We start from the raw sequence: 17,114 nt of genomic DNA on the forward strand, positions 1-17,114 counted from the left end.
GAATAATTTAATATAAATTGAGTGTAAAAGGAAAGTGAATAATTATTCATATATGACATACTAGTTTTTATCCCCCGTATTACGGGGGTTGTTTTATATTGTTTGTTTTAATATTTATTTATTTTTTGAATTTATTTTTTTTTATTGTATGAAAATTAATGATATACTTATGGTTTGATGATAAATTGTTTCACAAATAAATGAGATGTTATAACCCGGTTTAAAAGCTATATGGTTTTGATGAGACCCAAGACCCGTTTATTTTTTAATATAAAATTGGTTTTTTTAATTATAAATAATATTTATGAAAGTTAATAATATACTTATGGTTTGATGAGACCCAAGACCCGTTTATTTTTTTACTATAAAATTGGTTTTTTAATTTAAATAATATATATAGTTTATTTAAAATAACTAAGATATTAATTTTTAGTATATCCTATTTTATAGGATTTTTACATCAATAATTTGGTGAGAATATTTTTTTATTTAATGAGATGTTATAACCCGTTTAAGGAATATCTGGGTTTGGTAAGACCCATACCCATGAATTTGGGTCAAATGCATGAGAAGCCTCCATTTAAAAATCAAGCAAATCTAGCGACTCCAAAAAAATGGAGAGCGACCACATCGTGACACGTAGGATTTTTATGTTTTCGTTTATATATATTATAGATAGATATATTAGTTTGGAGAGAACAAAATTATGAAAATTAATCACAAAGGGATACGTGTCTATAATTGTTTTATTAGAATAGGTAGATATTTATTTAAAAAAACAATCAGATCTAATTAACCAAACTATATTGTTAGATTCATCAATTAAAAATAACTGAATCCGTCAACATACAAGGTCTACAATTAACCAAACTATATTTTTCAATAACTGAATTATTACTCAAATCATTTATAATCGAAACGGACTGATTATTAAAATTTAAAAATCAAAATGTTAGTTATGTAAGAAGCCGAAATCACAACAAATACATAAATTATTGAGTCCTGTGACACATGTTATTTTTAATTGTTATAAATGATGCAGTCCTAAACGCATGCTAATTTTTTATTTACGTGATTCAGCCGATAACGAAAGAGACGTAATTTGTTATTTGTTAGTAGTCAAATTTAGACGAACTGTTTATGTCTAAAATTCTTTATTAAAAAGTAGCGAGGTTAAATTTGTGTGATGCTACCTAAGTAAAGTTTTGTCGGTTTCAATGTACTCGCTATAGCAAACGAAAAATGGTAACTCAAATTTATAGTCTAAGTAGTATAAATAGATACCAAAGGACGTTCATTTTGTTATTTTTTATTTTGTAACGTCAAACTCACGGTATTAAACCCGAGTTGTAACGGATACCAACGAAATATAATATCTAAAAATACGTGTACGGTTAATTGATAACTTAAAAATATGTGAGTTAATTGACTAAAGAAGAAAAAAAGTAATAACAAATCAAAAGGTAATTCCTTATCATATAACAAAACCGCGCGTTGCGACGAGTATCAATCGAAAGATTAAATCCAAAAAATAAATCATATTTGTTAACTGGTTAGTAGGGTCTGGAGAATATGGGATATAGCTAAATGCGTACGTCAATTACGAAAGAAATAGAACTAATAATGATTCAAAAAGTAATCTAGAAAAAAAATACAGAAAATAAAAAAGAAAGATTGCATAAAATAAAAACATAATATTTTAAAGTCAAAATATCATTTTGAAAATAAACATGTTATGCGATGTCTCTCTCTCTTGTTGTTCCCACTTTAAAGTCTTAATCTTCAAGTTTTCTGCTTTTCTTGAACTCCACAATCGCATACATACCCCAGCTGAATAATTGTTATACTGTTTTAGTCAAATTCCCTTTTTAATGTTATTATTCTCTGCTAAATAAATGCAATGCCCTTCATATTCTCATTTGCCAAATTTAAACATCCGTTACTAATAATTCTAATTCTTTAGCCGGCTGGCTCTTCTACTTCTACTCTTAGTTCTAATCATCAGGTCAGACAAATCTTTTAATTCTAATTCTTGTGAAATTGTGTAAAAGTTTGAATCTTTATGCAAGAATTGTAATGGGTGTTGGTTTTTTAGTCTGTTCTTGGTGATTTTGTTCTTTTTCAAGTGTAATGTTATAAGTTTTGATGTTTTGGTGGTGGGTTTTTGTTGGTTTGCTGAGAAGTTGAAGAATTATTATGTTTTTCAAGAATCTATAGGGAAAGATGCAAACTTTTTTGTTTCTGTTAAGGAGTCTACATTTGCTGTCTTTTCTTTATGATATTCTGTTCTTTGTTAAATATATTATTATTTTTCTTGAAATGGTTCAGTTCTTCAGCTGTTTTAACTTTTAACAACCAAATCTTTACATAGTGTTTTATTAACTATAAATTGGAAAATGGCCACTAGGAACCTTAAACAACATCAGATGTTGGTTTTTCAACTTTTTTTGAATTTGTGTATTTGGTTTGAAATTTGAAAACTCAGTATTTTGTATTGTTTTAGGGAATGGAGACACTAACATCGTCTGATGCGTTGACGGTCCCACACGAACCAGCCAACTTCGATGAGATAGCGATGCAGCAGAGCTTATTATTTTCTGACAGTCTCAAGGCAATTTCATCATATCATATTTATAGATTTATCATTTTTATACAATATTAAAATATCATATGATTATATGTGTTACAGGATTTGAAGAATCTGAGAAAACAATTGTATGCAGCTGCTGAATATTTTGAATTATCCTACACTAATGATGACCAAAAACAACTGTAAGTATTTAGTTAAAGAAAGTAATAATTTGGTTTGTACTTGTAATTGCATCTTTGTTTTTACTGCAGAGTGGTTGATACATTAAAAGATTATGCCATCAAAGCTCTGGTCAACACAGTTGACCATTTAGGGGCAGTGTCCAGTAAAGTTAATGACTTGTTAGGCGAAAAAGTTAATGAAGTATCCCAAACCGAGCATCGCGTGTCATGTATTCAACAGGTGTGTTACAAACTTACAATTCCATTATTATTTAAGCGTGCGTGGCATTTGGATTGCTGTTTTAAAGTATTTACAAGATTATTTGTGTTTCAGAGACTAGGTATATGTCAAGGGTGTTTTGATCACGAAGGTCTTGCACAGCAGTCTTCGTTAATTAATGTTCCCAAGTACCATAAAAGATACATTTTGCCAGGTAATTAACATTTGTTTTTTTATTTTTTTTTATGGTTATGAAACGAGGTAATGAATTAATTATTGTTGAACAACAATAAACACTTCAGTTGGAGAGACTATGCAAGGTGGGATTAGGACTAAATCAAAGTACCAAGGGTGCAGTTTGGATGATGAAGATGATTGGCATGAATTTAAGAATGGTAAATAAATAATTTTATTTTACAAAATAATTAAATATGCCAAATGTGCTTATTTTTTCGGTTTTTGGTTGTTGATGTCTAGCTGTTCGGGCTACAATCAAAGAAACACCTCCATCTTCATTTAGGTAAATATATGTTTTTCTTTCACTTGTTTATTATATTCAAGATTCAACTTATTTTTAATATTTTAAAAAAAAAATGTAGAAAAGGGCGGTCCCTGTCACCGTCTCCACGAGGGTCCCACCAACCTGGATCGTTCACCTTTACAGGCGCGGTGACCAGAAAAGATTAGGTATGAATGTTTTCATTAAGAATTATCATAATAGAACGAATAACAAAATTGGAATATGTTTTATCTAAATATTTAAAGCTTATTATAATTGGTTTCTAAAGAAAATTCAAATGCCCTTTTACCGATGAATCTAGCTGATATTATTTGGATGATGAATCAGAAAAGAGATCGGTTACACCACGAAGATTCTCTCTGCTGCGTATTGGATCTTTGTCGAGGCCCACAACGCCCAATTCACGAGGAAATACAAGGCCAACAACGCCCAATTCACGAGCAAATTCAAGGCCAACAACGCCCAATTCCCGTAGGCCCATGACGCCTAATTCAGTTCAACAAAAGGTAATTCTAATACTTTGGTCAAACATTCTAAACTCAACAGTAAACACTCGAACGGATTCCGGTATAAATTGTATAATAAAATAATTTAATCAGTTTCAATGGTCTAAGATCATAGTTACTTTTTAGTAGTTATGAAATACTTGTTGAAAACCTAAGTAATGTTACTAATTTTGAAATTGGAAAGTAGCCCGTTTGACCTCAGAAGTGAACCATTTTTTGTTATGAAGCTGGAAGTAGTAATCATTTGAATATAACGGTTGATTTTGTGTAGTTTTCGGAGTCTCCAAAATCAGTTTCGATGCGTGTTATTAGCGATAGAGATAGATATAAAGAGAGCGATCAGAATCAGATACCAAGTAAAAGTAAACGTTTACTCAAGGCATTGCTAAGTAGGCGCAAGTCCAAGAAAGATGACACGCTTTACACTTATTTGGATGAATATTGAATCTTATCTATCATCGCATGAAGAAGAAAGTCGGGTCCCCTTTACATTATCAGAGGGTAAGTGATGCCCGATCGGTTTTGTAAATGATTTCGTTATGGTTCAATTTACATGTTAAGTTTTCTTGGTAACTGTAGAGCATATGTAAGATGTATTTGTTATATTTATATTGCAATATGTGTATCTTGGTTGTTAGAATAGACATGCACAAACAAATAGTCTCAAATGGAATCTTGAAGCTTTGGTTTACTCAACAAGCATGGGATAAGTATATACTAACTGATAAAATACTTTTTAAGGGGATGTGTTTAATACAAAATAACTTTTTAGTCAAATAAACATACAAGTGTAATGCTTGATAGTAGAAATATAAAGAGTGGATTATGTGGTTATAATCACTATACATTCAAACAATAGGTAAAGTGTACACATATAAGTTTCTTATTTAAAATAAAGAAATTATAGTTAAACCATAAAGGTCACTGCAACTCAATTATGAGTGTTTTCATTTAAGAGGCCAAATTACTGATCACCCATATTGTATACAAATATGTGAACTTTTCACTAAGTTAGTTGGAAACAAAATGATGACAAATAAAGCCAAGCTTTAAGTGCCCTTTTCTTTATATAGAAATAGAGTGTAATAATACCTCAAGCATGAATTAAACCTAATCATATCTGTTTGGTAAGAATATCCTATAAACATATTTTTGGTGTTCGGGAATGTTGGTTCAACATAGCCATGTCTTGACGAACGAGAACATTCGATAAAATTAACCATGTTGGTGATGATGGTGGTGTTGTATCATGCTAGTTCCACAGTTCAAAACTGCTTTGAGTGACTGTGATGTTGATATTGCAATTATTCAATTGTGCGCCACTTGTCTCAGAAGGTCAAAAGAGTTGGTAGTTATTGTTAGGAATGTTCAGTGGCTTGGTCCAATGGCTCCTACTAATTGATGGACAGAATATTTAATATGTATGACCTTAATAATGACATTTAGTGTATGGCTGGTTAAAGGTTAACAAAGAAAGCTCACAATTAATTACTTGTTGCCCAAGTGTGATTTTTTCAACACAAATTGCAACCAAGTGATCTTAGGATCAGATCACCATCCTGGTGACAAAATTAACTCTAATTAACTCAAAATAATCTATAGACATCCAATTTATACCTTATTGTAGATTTTAGTTTAAACAACTTAATTGTATAATTATAGACAAGACAACTCGTTATCACAAAAACTATTAAGATGTGTTTGGGCATCTTCCATACCGATATAAGTTATTTAACTAAAAACCATCATCCTTTATATTTATATATCTAATTTTCCAGAAACCTCCCACATCCCATTCCTTATTTTTATCTTTATATTCATTTTTTTTCTCTTTCTTCCATTTACAATTTAAACTATCAAGTATATTGTCTTGTTATCATTTACTTCTAAAATTGATATTTAATAAATTTTATTGAAGTTTTGACTATTTGATTTTTGGGTCATTTTGCATATAATTGGTTCGGGTTAGGACGGGTTCAGATCGAGGCTAGTCCATTGAAGAAACACTAACCGGACCCCGGGCAGGTTACTGGTAACCTGGGGGTTGGAGAGATGTTTCCCACGAGGGGTTAGACCCTTGGAAGATGGTTCTTCTGATAACCTGCAAAACAGACACCGTGAGCTCGTCACTGAGAAGGGGGGGGGGTTCCTCCTTGTGACCACCCTCCGGCGTGAGAATCAGACTAGATTGCTCTTTAAATATAAAAGTATATTAAGAGATTGCTAGAGCAGATATCAGGTATAATATGATGATAATGTAGTAAGATATGATCATACCATTTGTGGTATTTATAGCCGAAGGTAGGTTTCCAAGGGGTTTAGCCGGCCCAACACGCTACCAACTGTAACCTATGCACGTGCCCTGCCTGTGAGTGGTGGATAGGTAGCGGCTGACACAGAGCAGGCGTGTCGTGCACTCTTCCTCTTCTGCCAACTACAGGCTAGGCACGTGGTATGGCAGGAGTTGGTGGGTAGGCGGCGGCTATTGGTCACAGTGCTGTGGCGTGCTGTCTGCCATGCTGCTGTCAGTGAGCTGTCGCATCTCTGATCAGATCTTTTGCCCATACCTCGTCAGGTACAGTAAAAGATCCTTCAGTATACGGACTGGCTTATTTGGGCGGGAGTATTCCCCCTCCCGCCTCTGTGCGGGATTGCTCCCGGCTTGGCTCATTCCTTCAGGTGACACTGAACGATTGAGAGCTAAGTGCCTTGTGCGTGTAGCCATGCTGCGCGGGTGGCCTTCCCTAATGGCTTGTATCCGAGGCTGCGGGGACAGGCGGAGTCCTTCACCATTGGGAGGCATTTCCTGCGGGACCAGCTTGCGTACTGCGCGTAAGGACGTCACGTCTCTGAGCATGGTTGGTCCTGCGGATCCATTTGGTCTCTGCGCAGACGTCCCTGTTTAAGGTGAGTCTTGCGGGTCCAACTGGGCTCTGCTGGGACCTACCTCTTCAAGTCCCCCCAGTCCAATGTTCTTCTCATGAGTGTTTAATGAAGTGAGGTGAACTTTTGGACTTGAGCAAAGGGTTTTGAAAAGGGTTTTGTAAGGTTTTCCATGGGGATTCTTTCCGCGGAAGTCCTTGTCACTTGCAGAAATGCCCGAGTTTCCTGCTTGGTCTTTGGGTATGATGCGGGTAGGTCTGTAACCTCCTCGCTAGTCAGGAGCATTGAGTCCCAGTTGTATGTATTTTCCATGAGGTTTTGGTAGTTTTGAACATAGTGATCAATTATGTTAAGACCACCAATTCCATCCTGGAGCTTCAAACAACGTAGTTCTCGATGTTCCCGCTATGCGGGGATGCTATTTCCGTTTCCGCAAGCATTGCCCAGAAGATCCTTCTTGGTTTCAATTCCCAGCGGAGCGCTAGGTATGTGAAGGGTTTTGCCTTAACACTGTACCTGCGCTCGTCTTACGGTTACTTTACTCTCAAGGTATTCCTGGCGTCAATTCCCTGCGGGTGTTAGGTATGTGAAGGGTTTTGCCTTAACACTGTACCCGCATCCGTCTTACGGTTACTTGTTCACCAAGGTTCTTGGCTTCAATTCCCTGCAGGTGCTAGGTATGTGAAGGGTTTTGCCTTAACACTGTACCCGCAGCCGGCTTACGGTTACTTGTTTGCCAAGGTTTATTTGGCTTCAATTCCCTGCGGGTGCTAGGTATGTGAAGGGTTTTGCCTTTACACTGTACCCGCATCCGTCTTACGGTTATTTGCTTGCCAAGGGGTAAGGGGTATTTTCCCGCTTACTTTTTAATACTTTCGAATTTTGAATTTTGAAATTTGAAGAGTTGGTGAATGGATAAGAGCAATCCAATACCTCAAACGTCGTGCGACGGTTTCTTCTGACTGTGTCAGGACGTGCAGGAAGTTATGGTGACGTGACAGAACATGGTCATTCTAGTCGCTTTTTCAGGCGCGTGGGAGCGATTTTTCGGGCGCGTGGCCGCGAAATTACTGGCACACGTCCTTTCAACAGCTGTTGCCAGCTTGCTTTTTGCCACGTGTCATAGTTTCATTGCACATTTGATTTCTCTCTCCTCCGCATTAAATTCACCGCATTAATTGCGATTACTATATAAAGGGGGAGAGGGTTATTTGCAATTCACACTTTCCACTTTCATCTCTTCTTCTCAAGTAATTTCCGGCGAATTTTTCTGTTCAGTAAAGCATTACCCTGAAATCTCTTTTCGTCTTTCTTCCACCATGTCTTCTCATGATACTGATGACCAGAAGACTGCTGGCGAATGCCAGTGCTCTCTTCCTGTCGATCTGTACCAGTATATCATCAGGAAGTTCATGCTCGAGTCTCTCGAGCCTGAGTTTCCTGAACCCCACCATACTGTGTACGATGCCCCTAGTGGCAAGTTTTGACTATTTGATTTTTGGGTCATTTTGCATATAATTGGTTCGGGTTAGGACGGGTTCAGATCGAGGCTAGTCCATCTAAGAAATGATCACTTTATCTAGGGGACTAGACGTGTACAAGATTCATTTATTGGCAAATTTTCGAGTTAAAAGATTCATTGTTCGGGCTGCTATATAATAGTTTGTTGAATTGAATATTTGAGATGCCCCACACAAATATATGCGTGTAATTCAAGCAATTTGTAATAGGTACATGACAAACTAGAAAAGAGATGTAGACTGAACTAATTTTCACGTGTCAAACAATCTGCAGCAGATTTATGTAGTTCAGAATTACAAATGTAACCTTCTTAACCAAGTGATTGCAATCTATAGTAGCTTCTTAAAAAATTACTATGACTTTCATTGACTTTTGTGATCATTTTCAAATTAATCCTCAAGCAATCAATCTAAATTCCACTGTATGGCCAATTTACCTTCAAATTGCCTCTTGTACCACAAATTGCAATTTTTTCTGTTAACTCATAATCAACACCACAAATCAGCTTACTTATTTAATCCTTTCGCAAAACTACTTAGTGATTTAATTAACCTTTTTTTTATTGGTTTCTAATCCTAACCAAGGATAGCATGATCAACTTGCATTATCTGAAGTAGGCATGTTCAAAACGGTTTGGGGCTAGGAACCGGTTCCTATATTCAAAATCTCCTTCTAAACCGGTTCCAGGCTCGAACCGGTTCTCCCACCCTCGGACCCCTAACCTATCTAACCGGTTCTTACCGGTTCCTAACCCGGTTCCTGTACTGTAACCAGTTCCAACCGGTTACAGTGTAAAAATTTTTTTTTTTTTTTTTCGTTTTCCATTTGCGATTTGGATTCTAAACTACGATTCGTATTTGTATAACATGAAAAATAAAAAAAACAATTAACATAAAAATAAACAATTAACTGATGAAGAAAAGACAACTACTGAAGATGTTTGCCACTGAAGACAACTACTGAAGGTTGCCACTGAAGACAACTACTTAAGGTTGCCACTGATGACAAGTTGACAACTACTGAAGGTTGCCACTGATGATAACTACTGAAGGTTGCCACTGATGACAACTACTGAAGGTTGCCACTGATCACAACTACTGAAGACTGCCACTGATGAAAAATACTCATCAGTGGGAAAGCTACCACTGATGAGGAATACTCATCAGTGGGAACAGTCATCAGTTGAATCAGTGGGAAAGCTGCCACTGATGACAACTACTGAAGGTTGCCACTGATGAGGAATACTCATCAGTGGGAACATTCATCAGTTGCGACTTCTTCCTCGGAATTACTTGTAGAAATGCCTTCTTGTTCGTCGTGCACTCGAACATCAAGTGGTGTTTCATCTTCGAGACTGGTTACGTGTTAAATACGATCGATTGAGTCCAAATGATCCTTTAAGCAAATGCACATCTCCACCGACTCCGAATTTAGTCTTGTTCTTCTCACCGATATTACCCTGCCACTAAGAGAAAAAGCGGATTCCGAAGCTACCGTAGAAGCTTGGACGGTTAGTAAATCACGAGCCATGGTGGCAAGAATCGGAAACTCGGTTTCCTTTACCTTCCACCAAGCCAAAACATCAAAAGTGGCATATTCCTCTTCGGATAAACCGGTAGAGTAATCATTTGCACTATACCTTCCTAGTTCGCTTGAAGGGGTGTTACCCCTTTGTTTTTTAGCCGTTACGTTGCGAACGGTGTTCATAAGGCTAATCATGGGATCTCGTACTCTAGTAGCACTTGAACTTGATGAAGACCCCCCCGGCATAGGCATGTATATGTTTGACCCATATTTATTTAAATAAAAGTCATACATAAATTTAAAATTTAAGTTAAAATCATTTTTTGCCTCTATTGAAAAGTTTGGGTCAACTTCATGCATATCTAAAGATGAAAAAATTACGTCTATCACACATTCAACCCCCGTAACATTTAACATTGGGTTCGGCGGCGCAAGTAAAAACCGGTGGCAATTCAAGAAAGTATTTTTTTAATTTAAACTTCATTGGTAATATGATGTTTGAAAACATTGGACTTTTATTTTCAAATTCTTTAAGATTGTTAACGATTAAAAATAACTCCGAAAGAACCAAGGGACTTGTCGGATAATACGTTCCCGATAGTTTCGTAGTTGATGTTTTAAAAACTTCAAGAAAAGTCGATAAGTCATTGATAATTTCCCATTTCTCATTTGAAAAGGGGATTGCCAAATCATTCTCGGCAAGACTAGAATGAAATATTTGTAAAGTTTCTCTTTGTTTCAAAGCACTTTGAAACATTATGCAAGTGGAATTCCATCGATGAGGTAGATCCCAATTAGCTCCCAAAGCTTTTCTTCCCGTATCTTTACAAAATTTTCTATATTCCATTTGTCTTTTTTTACTTTTCTTAAAAACTTCATGTATCATTAGTCTAAAATCGTTTATAACCGATGTAACCTCATCCGAAGCAAGTCCGTCTTGCACGATTAAATTAATGATATGTGCAACACACCTTGAGTGAAAAAATACACCATTGCAAATCGGCGTATTTTAATTTTAATTTATCAACCGCCGATGTATTTTTCGACGCGTTATCAAATGCCATTGAAAATATTTTATTTTCTAGTTTATAAGTTTTTATAACATAATCTAAAATTTCAAACAAATTATCTCCCGTATGTGGATACTCAAAGAGTTCGAAAGCAATGGTTTGTTTCATCATTTCCCACGATGACGGGTCTACCCAATGAGCGGTGACACAAAGATAAGATTCGGGTAGACCATGTGGAGCCGACCAAACATCACTAGTTAAGTTTATTCCCGTATTTATATTTTCAAAATATGCAATTAGTACCTCTTTGGCCTTCTTCCACAATTTTAAACAATAACGTTTAAGAGTATGACGACTTACGTGAGTGTATTGTGGTTGAAGCGTATCTCGAATCATGGCGGTTAAGCGAGGGTTGTCGAAGTGGCTAAACGGCAAAGCTTCTTGAATCACAAACTTCGCCATACGATCTTGAACTCGATCAATTTGGTATGTAAATATTCCGCCTTCACTATCCATTTGCGTTTGTTGCGAATCGACGTTCTTTTTCAACGCCTTGCAATACGGTTTTTCGATGTGTTTCTTCAAATTTGAATTCGAAAGTGGGTTTAAATAAATCCCACAAAACTTGCACCGAGCCTTCAATGAATGGTCACTCAATTCAACCAAATCCCAATTGCACCAAATCTCTTGATTACGATTATGAGGTACAATACGAACGAAACTTGGTTCGGCGTTGGAACCTTGACCAACCGATGATTGTGAGGCAGCCATAACAACAAATATGAATATAGAAGAAGAGAAAACAAGAGATTAGAGAACTCAAAACGTTGTAATAGCGTTTTTTTGTATTTTTTTGCGTTCGAGTTTGCGTTTTGAGTGTTGTGATGAACCCATGACACCAAATACCTATTTATACTAGTAGTGGGGTGCTTGGGGGAGCCAAAAAACGGCTATTTTTGACCCCAACGGTCAAAAAACGGCCAAAAAAAACGATTTCCAACGGCTATATTCGATCCAACGGCTAGAACCGGTTAGGAACCGGTTCCGGATGGTTCGGTTCCAGAACCGGTTCCGGTTCCTACTCGCCCCCACTCAGAAATGCAAGAACCGGTCACAGATCATCGGGTTGAATCAGATAGGGTCCGGTTCCTACAAAAAACGGGTAGGAACCGGTTCGGGTCCGGTTCGGGTCCACCGGTTCGGTTCCAGGAACCGGTTTCGTTGAACATCTCTAACCTGAAGTCAGGTATTCATTCCATTCCTTACATTAAATTAAAAAAATATATATATTATGGGCTCAAGCAGTTGGGTCAATTGCAATTGGTAAAGCTCCCAGAACATTAGCCTAAATGGGGGAAGAGAAATATCACTACAATCCTTTCAAACAATTACGGGTTCAAGCGTATCGGAGGCCATTTGCTGTTTACTCGGCAACATGAGACGGTGAATGTGACGAAAATTCGAGTAGAACTTGAAGGAGATGGAAGAAAACCGTATGAAACCGGAGCTGTCTGCAGGAAATTATGCTAAGGTGTGTTCTCACGTTTTCCGACAGGTGTGAGGATCGGACATGGGATTGGGTAAATATACCAATTCACTGTAGCAAACTTATATTTAGTTCAAATATAAATATAAGGCCAAGTTTAAAGAATGGGATGTACATGGTTTTTCAACATATAAATCAAAATATAAAGATAAAGCCAGGTATACAGATTGGGATGTGAATGCTTAACATAAGTAACCTTTCATAAATTTTCACACCAACTCAAATTCGCTTATGAACATCGATACTCATATTCATAATTAAGTTATGTTATTAAACCTAAGCACCTAACCAAAGCATTCACATTAGATGTTTCTATGCTATTGGTGACATACATGGAACTATAAATTTGTGTATTGGATTCAAAGCCTACTACATGAATTAATTTGGAGACTGATTGCTAATCCAATGATCAATTCTTCACTAGTTCACTTCTAATAGGAAAGTAATAATAGGAAAGTAATAAAACAAACAATAAATATAATGCTTGCGTTCACAGAAATTTATATCTGATAGTTGTGAAGTTTCAGTTCTGAAACCAAAAATAAATAAATAATAATAAAAATAGCCACAAACAAGTTTTACAAAATGAAACTATGAAGATTTCAAATCCTACTTCAATGACAAGTTGTGACACACACACCACTTGCATCATGACGATCATGATAAAACACTATATTTACTTCACCTTTGACCAACAACCCTTTGTATGACCCGTTGACTTGAAATAGAAGATGCAATCTGACTTAGGCGGTAACAAGACACCGACTGATGCATGATTCAAAATCGCTCCATCCAAAAAATGAGAGAAATAAGGAGAAACATAATAAAATAAATTGATGCGGTAAAAATGAGGGAATAACCGACTTGTGTATATAACAAACAGAAGAAAGACCCGAGGCCAAGCTGTCACAAACATGACAGCCGACTGAAACCGATGCAACACTCAAAATTGACCAGGATGACACAGATGAGTTTAGTTTCAAATCAGACATTACTCACCCATATGCATGCATGCAGGGACTTATAAATAAAGAAGCAAGAAAGTATGTACCAAATGCTCAAATGGCAATAGCCCGACTGATTGCCAACTTGGCCCACTCAGCAGAATCCTTAATCAGATGATCATCTGAAGATAAACATTCGTTCAAGAAGTCTTTGCTTGAAAGTGACTGCTGAATCAATGGCCCAGCATTAGTTCCGAGTGTATCAGCTAAATCTCCAAGCACTCCAATTGCAGTTTTCATCACCAATTCATCCCTAAGAAAGACAACATAAAATTAAGTCAGAAACAAAATAAAAATCAAAACTTTGCTATACATCACAAATAAACACTCGGAACTACTCACATGTCTTTCTCCATATATATCAGATCAAGAAACTGGACAATATGAGGAGCATAAGGAATCAGCAGCTGAGTTTTCGGAGAGTTCTTAAAACCCTGAAAGATTCCAGAATATGCTTCCAAGATTCCATTTCTCAAAAGATTGGTGTACTCGATCATTTCATCATCAGCACTTGATGTGTGAGCAGATAACTCTGCTGCGCTTTGGAGCATTGGCATAACGTACATCAAATACTTCTCAAAGTTCTCACCTATCGCCAATGCAATATCACCAAAACATGAAAAAATTGGCGGTTTGACCGATCGGTGCAGCTGGTTGCTCGAAAGATCTTTGAGAAGCTGAGTCATGATCCCATCACACCACGGCAACACCTTCTCTTCCAAGGCCCGACATATGTCACCCACCACACCTACAGTTACCGCACACACTTGATACTCTTCAAAATTCTGAAGGCCCATCTCCAAATACTTGTAAAACTCAGGCATATATTTTGCAAAATCCGGGCCTGTTGAATAAGCTAAAGCTCCAATGGCAAGCATTGCTTCTTCATGAACGGTTGCACTTCTGAAAGCAAAAACCCTAAGGAAAAGATTCATGATTTGATCTGCATACTGCATGAAGAGAGACTTAGTATGCTCTGACGATCCTAACTTCTGAATAATCACCTGTAAGCACCCACAGAGTAAGCCTTGTAACTCATTCTGTTTTTGTCTTTCTTCAGAAGAAAGGTTATGGTCTTCAAGGGTTTTATGGAGTTCCATCATGATAACAGGAACAAGCTGTGAGACAATGTTTGCTGTTTCATCAGTAGAACACCGCACAACTTCATTCAATGTTTCATAAGCAGCAGTCCTTAATCTAGACTCACCAGCATCTTCCCTGTGAGTAACTGATAATAAAGATTGTGCTATTTCTTGAAAGTAAGGAGTCAAAGGAGAAGTTTGACCGATATCCCCAAACCCTTGTGCAAGAAAATAAAGAGCACCACATGCTTTCTCAGCAACATTTGGGACATCCTTCATGCTCTGTAGAAGAACCGCAATGATCGGTTGGCAATTAGCTTGAGTGATAATTGGTGTCTCCATAGTTGAACCATGAAGAAACTCAAATATTCTTCCAAGTGTCCAAGCAGTTGTGTCTTTTACATGGTTGTTCAGGTCTTTCGTCAAAGCCGTAAGCATGAAATTAAGAGCAACATTAACAAGCGGAGTTAACTTATTAGGCGATGGGCCATCCAAGATTGAACCAAATGCATAAGTGGCCGCTTCTCTTTGTCTCCAGTCAGGTTTTGTTATATTCTCTTCAATGAAAGGCATCACAAGTGGAACAATGTCATCCCCAACCGTTCGAGCCACCAACCCTAGGCACGTACCACCAGCCATAGCTAGATTCCAAGCACCTTCATCTAGATCTTGATCTTCCTCTTGCTTCAATAACGTCTCCAACAACATCGGTACAAGTGCAGGTAAAGCTTGTTTTATAAAATAAAAGCAAGGAATATCAGAATCACCGGTGTAATCACCACCGTAGTCTTCCAATATATCAATTTCCTCATCACATATCGAGCTCCAGAACTCAATAGCTTGTAGCGCAACCGGCTCTTCATCTTCTTTCACCGCTTTTGCAGTAATGTTAAATATATCCTGCATGTACGGAGCTATTTTCTCATAGTAACTTGATGAAATAGACACCAAACACTCAAAAGCCGCCTGCCTAATCTTCACTTCCGGTGATAACGTCGCCTCACAAACAACTTTCATAATATAATCTCGCTCCATATCGTTTGAGAAATTCGCTTGAGCAAAACTAAGGGCGTTATACAACGCACGCGTGGCAGCAAGCCTGACATCATTACTAGCCTCAGACGGATTCATACCTTGAACGACAGCCGTAAGTATCTTATTCACATTATCTTGCTCAACAGCATCCGGTGAAACTTCTTCACACAGATATCCAAGCGTTTCTAAAGTCGCCTGCTTGACATGAACCGGAACCTGGTGAATGCTCGATAGAAGCGAACCGATAAGTTCAGGCCATTGCTTCTGCGATAGCTCTATACCAGCAACTTTGGCAATGACTTGCGAAGCAGTCGATCTGGCGTCATAAACAGGGGAAGACAGCGTCTGCAACAAACACGTCTTTATCTGCGCCTTAACGCCCGTGTCAAGCGACAACCATCTTTGAACAAGCTCAAACTTCCTGTGCTGTTCTTTCGCATCCAAGGCGTTTTTAAGTATCAAACCGGCTAACTTGCGGCTGTCAACGGGCTTATCCTCACTAGAAAGCTCTGCGGAAAGGGACAAGAGAAAGGCGGCAAGATTTTCGTCCTGAAAGCGCTTGATGCTCTCTTCGGCGTGCTTACGAACGGACCCATCAACGGATTGTGCATTCAACAGAATTTGAGTAACTTCCATTGTCACACACTCTTTCGGATCACTGTGAAATATCACAAAGTCAACACTGATTATAGAAAGTCAACGCAATTCATGAAAATTAAATATAAAAGCTTCAATCAATCAATAAATTGTTCTATGTAAGTTAATTAAGCATAAAGTAAATCAAGAGATGAATGATTATTGAATAGAAAACCCATGATCCAATACATATTACAGAGATGATTGAAGGAATATTAATTACTTACGGCGGATCTAGAGAGAGAGAGAGGCGATTGATTGATCGAAAAAGAAAGAAAAAGGAAGAAGGTGAATTAGTTAGTTACCTGGTGATGAATTAGAATTAGAATTAGAATTAGGGATCCGTAATAAAAATAATAAACGTACAAAACGTTGGTAACAATACAAAACAAACCCTAGAGAGAGAACTGGTGGTGGAACAACTGCAAGTGCATTATTATTATTATTATTATTATTATTATTGGATTTGGAAATATATGTGTACGTCACACACGGATAATTTCATATCGTAAAATTACAAGTAGCGTATTTGGAAAAATTTATTACATATATGATTACTAGTCGAGTGCCCGTATGATGTAGCGGGAATAACGTTTTAAGTTAAGGTTGTTAGCGAGCCAAGGCTAGCTTGACTCGAATTTTACATCAAGCCGACTCGACTCAGCTCTAAACTAAAGCTGAAATCTTAAAGTCGAGATTGTCTTGATTATTTTAATATTTATATAACTTGAGTATTATTAATTATATTTTTGTAAAACATATAAAATGAATATAAAAAAAAGAATAAAGTTGAGTAATTTGGATATACACGAGGGGTCAAAGTTATACATTACATAGTATAATATTTAATGAATGAACTTTTTTTAATTGTAACAA

At 37.0% G+C, this 17,114-nt stretch overlaps 2 protein-coding genes across 2 annotated transcripts; one reads left to right on the top strand and one right to left on the bottom strand.

The window, feature by feature from the left end:
- The first annotated feature begins 2,454 nt into the window (after nucleotides 1-2,454).
- On the top strand, nucleotides 2,455-4,604 carry LOC143583493 (protein ABIL2-like). Its single transcript, XM_077065786.1, has 9 exons — nucleotides 2,455-2,611; nucleotides 2,690-2,772; nucleotides 2,842-2,992; nucleotides 3,086-3,185; nucleotides 3,274-3,366; nucleotides 3,449-3,491; nucleotides 3,571-3,655; nucleotides 3,815-3,997; nucleotides 4,269-4,604. The coding sequence occupies exons 1-9, from the start codon at nucleotides 2,507-2,509 to the stop codon at nucleotides 4,440-4,442; spliced, it is 1,017 nt and encodes a 338-aa protein (XP_076921901.1). The 5' UTR covers nucleotides 2,455-2,506; the 3' UTR covers nucleotides 4,443-4,604.
- Nucleotides 4,605-13,014: 8,410 nt separating this feature from the next.
- Nucleotides 13,015-16,560, bottom strand: LOC143583491 (importin subunit beta-1-like). The gene is made up of 3 exons (XM_077065783.1): nucleotides 16,544-16,560; nucleotides 13,828-16,260; nucleotides 13,015-13,738 (listed from the first exon to the last, which is right to left on the bottom strand). The coding sequence occupies exons 2-3, from the start codon at nucleotides 16,236-16,238 to the stop codon at nucleotides 13,540-13,542; spliced, it is 2,610 nt and encodes an 869-aa protein (XP_076921898.1). The 5' UTR covers nucleotides 16,239-16,260; nucleotides 16,544-16,560; the 3' UTR covers nucleotides 13,015-13,539.
- Nucleotides 16,561-17,114: the final 554 nt, after the last annotated feature.

Source organism: Bidens hawaiensis, unplaced genomic scaffold (genome assembly GCF_021521415.1).
Source record: "Bidens hawaiensis isolate Kalapana, Puna unplaced genomic scaffold, B.hawaiensis_p1.1 tig00032427_1, whole genome shotgun sequence".
NCBI classification, from domain to species: Eukaryota; Viridiplantae; Streptophyta; class Magnoliopsida; order Asterales; family Asteraceae; genus Bidens; species Bidens hawaiensis.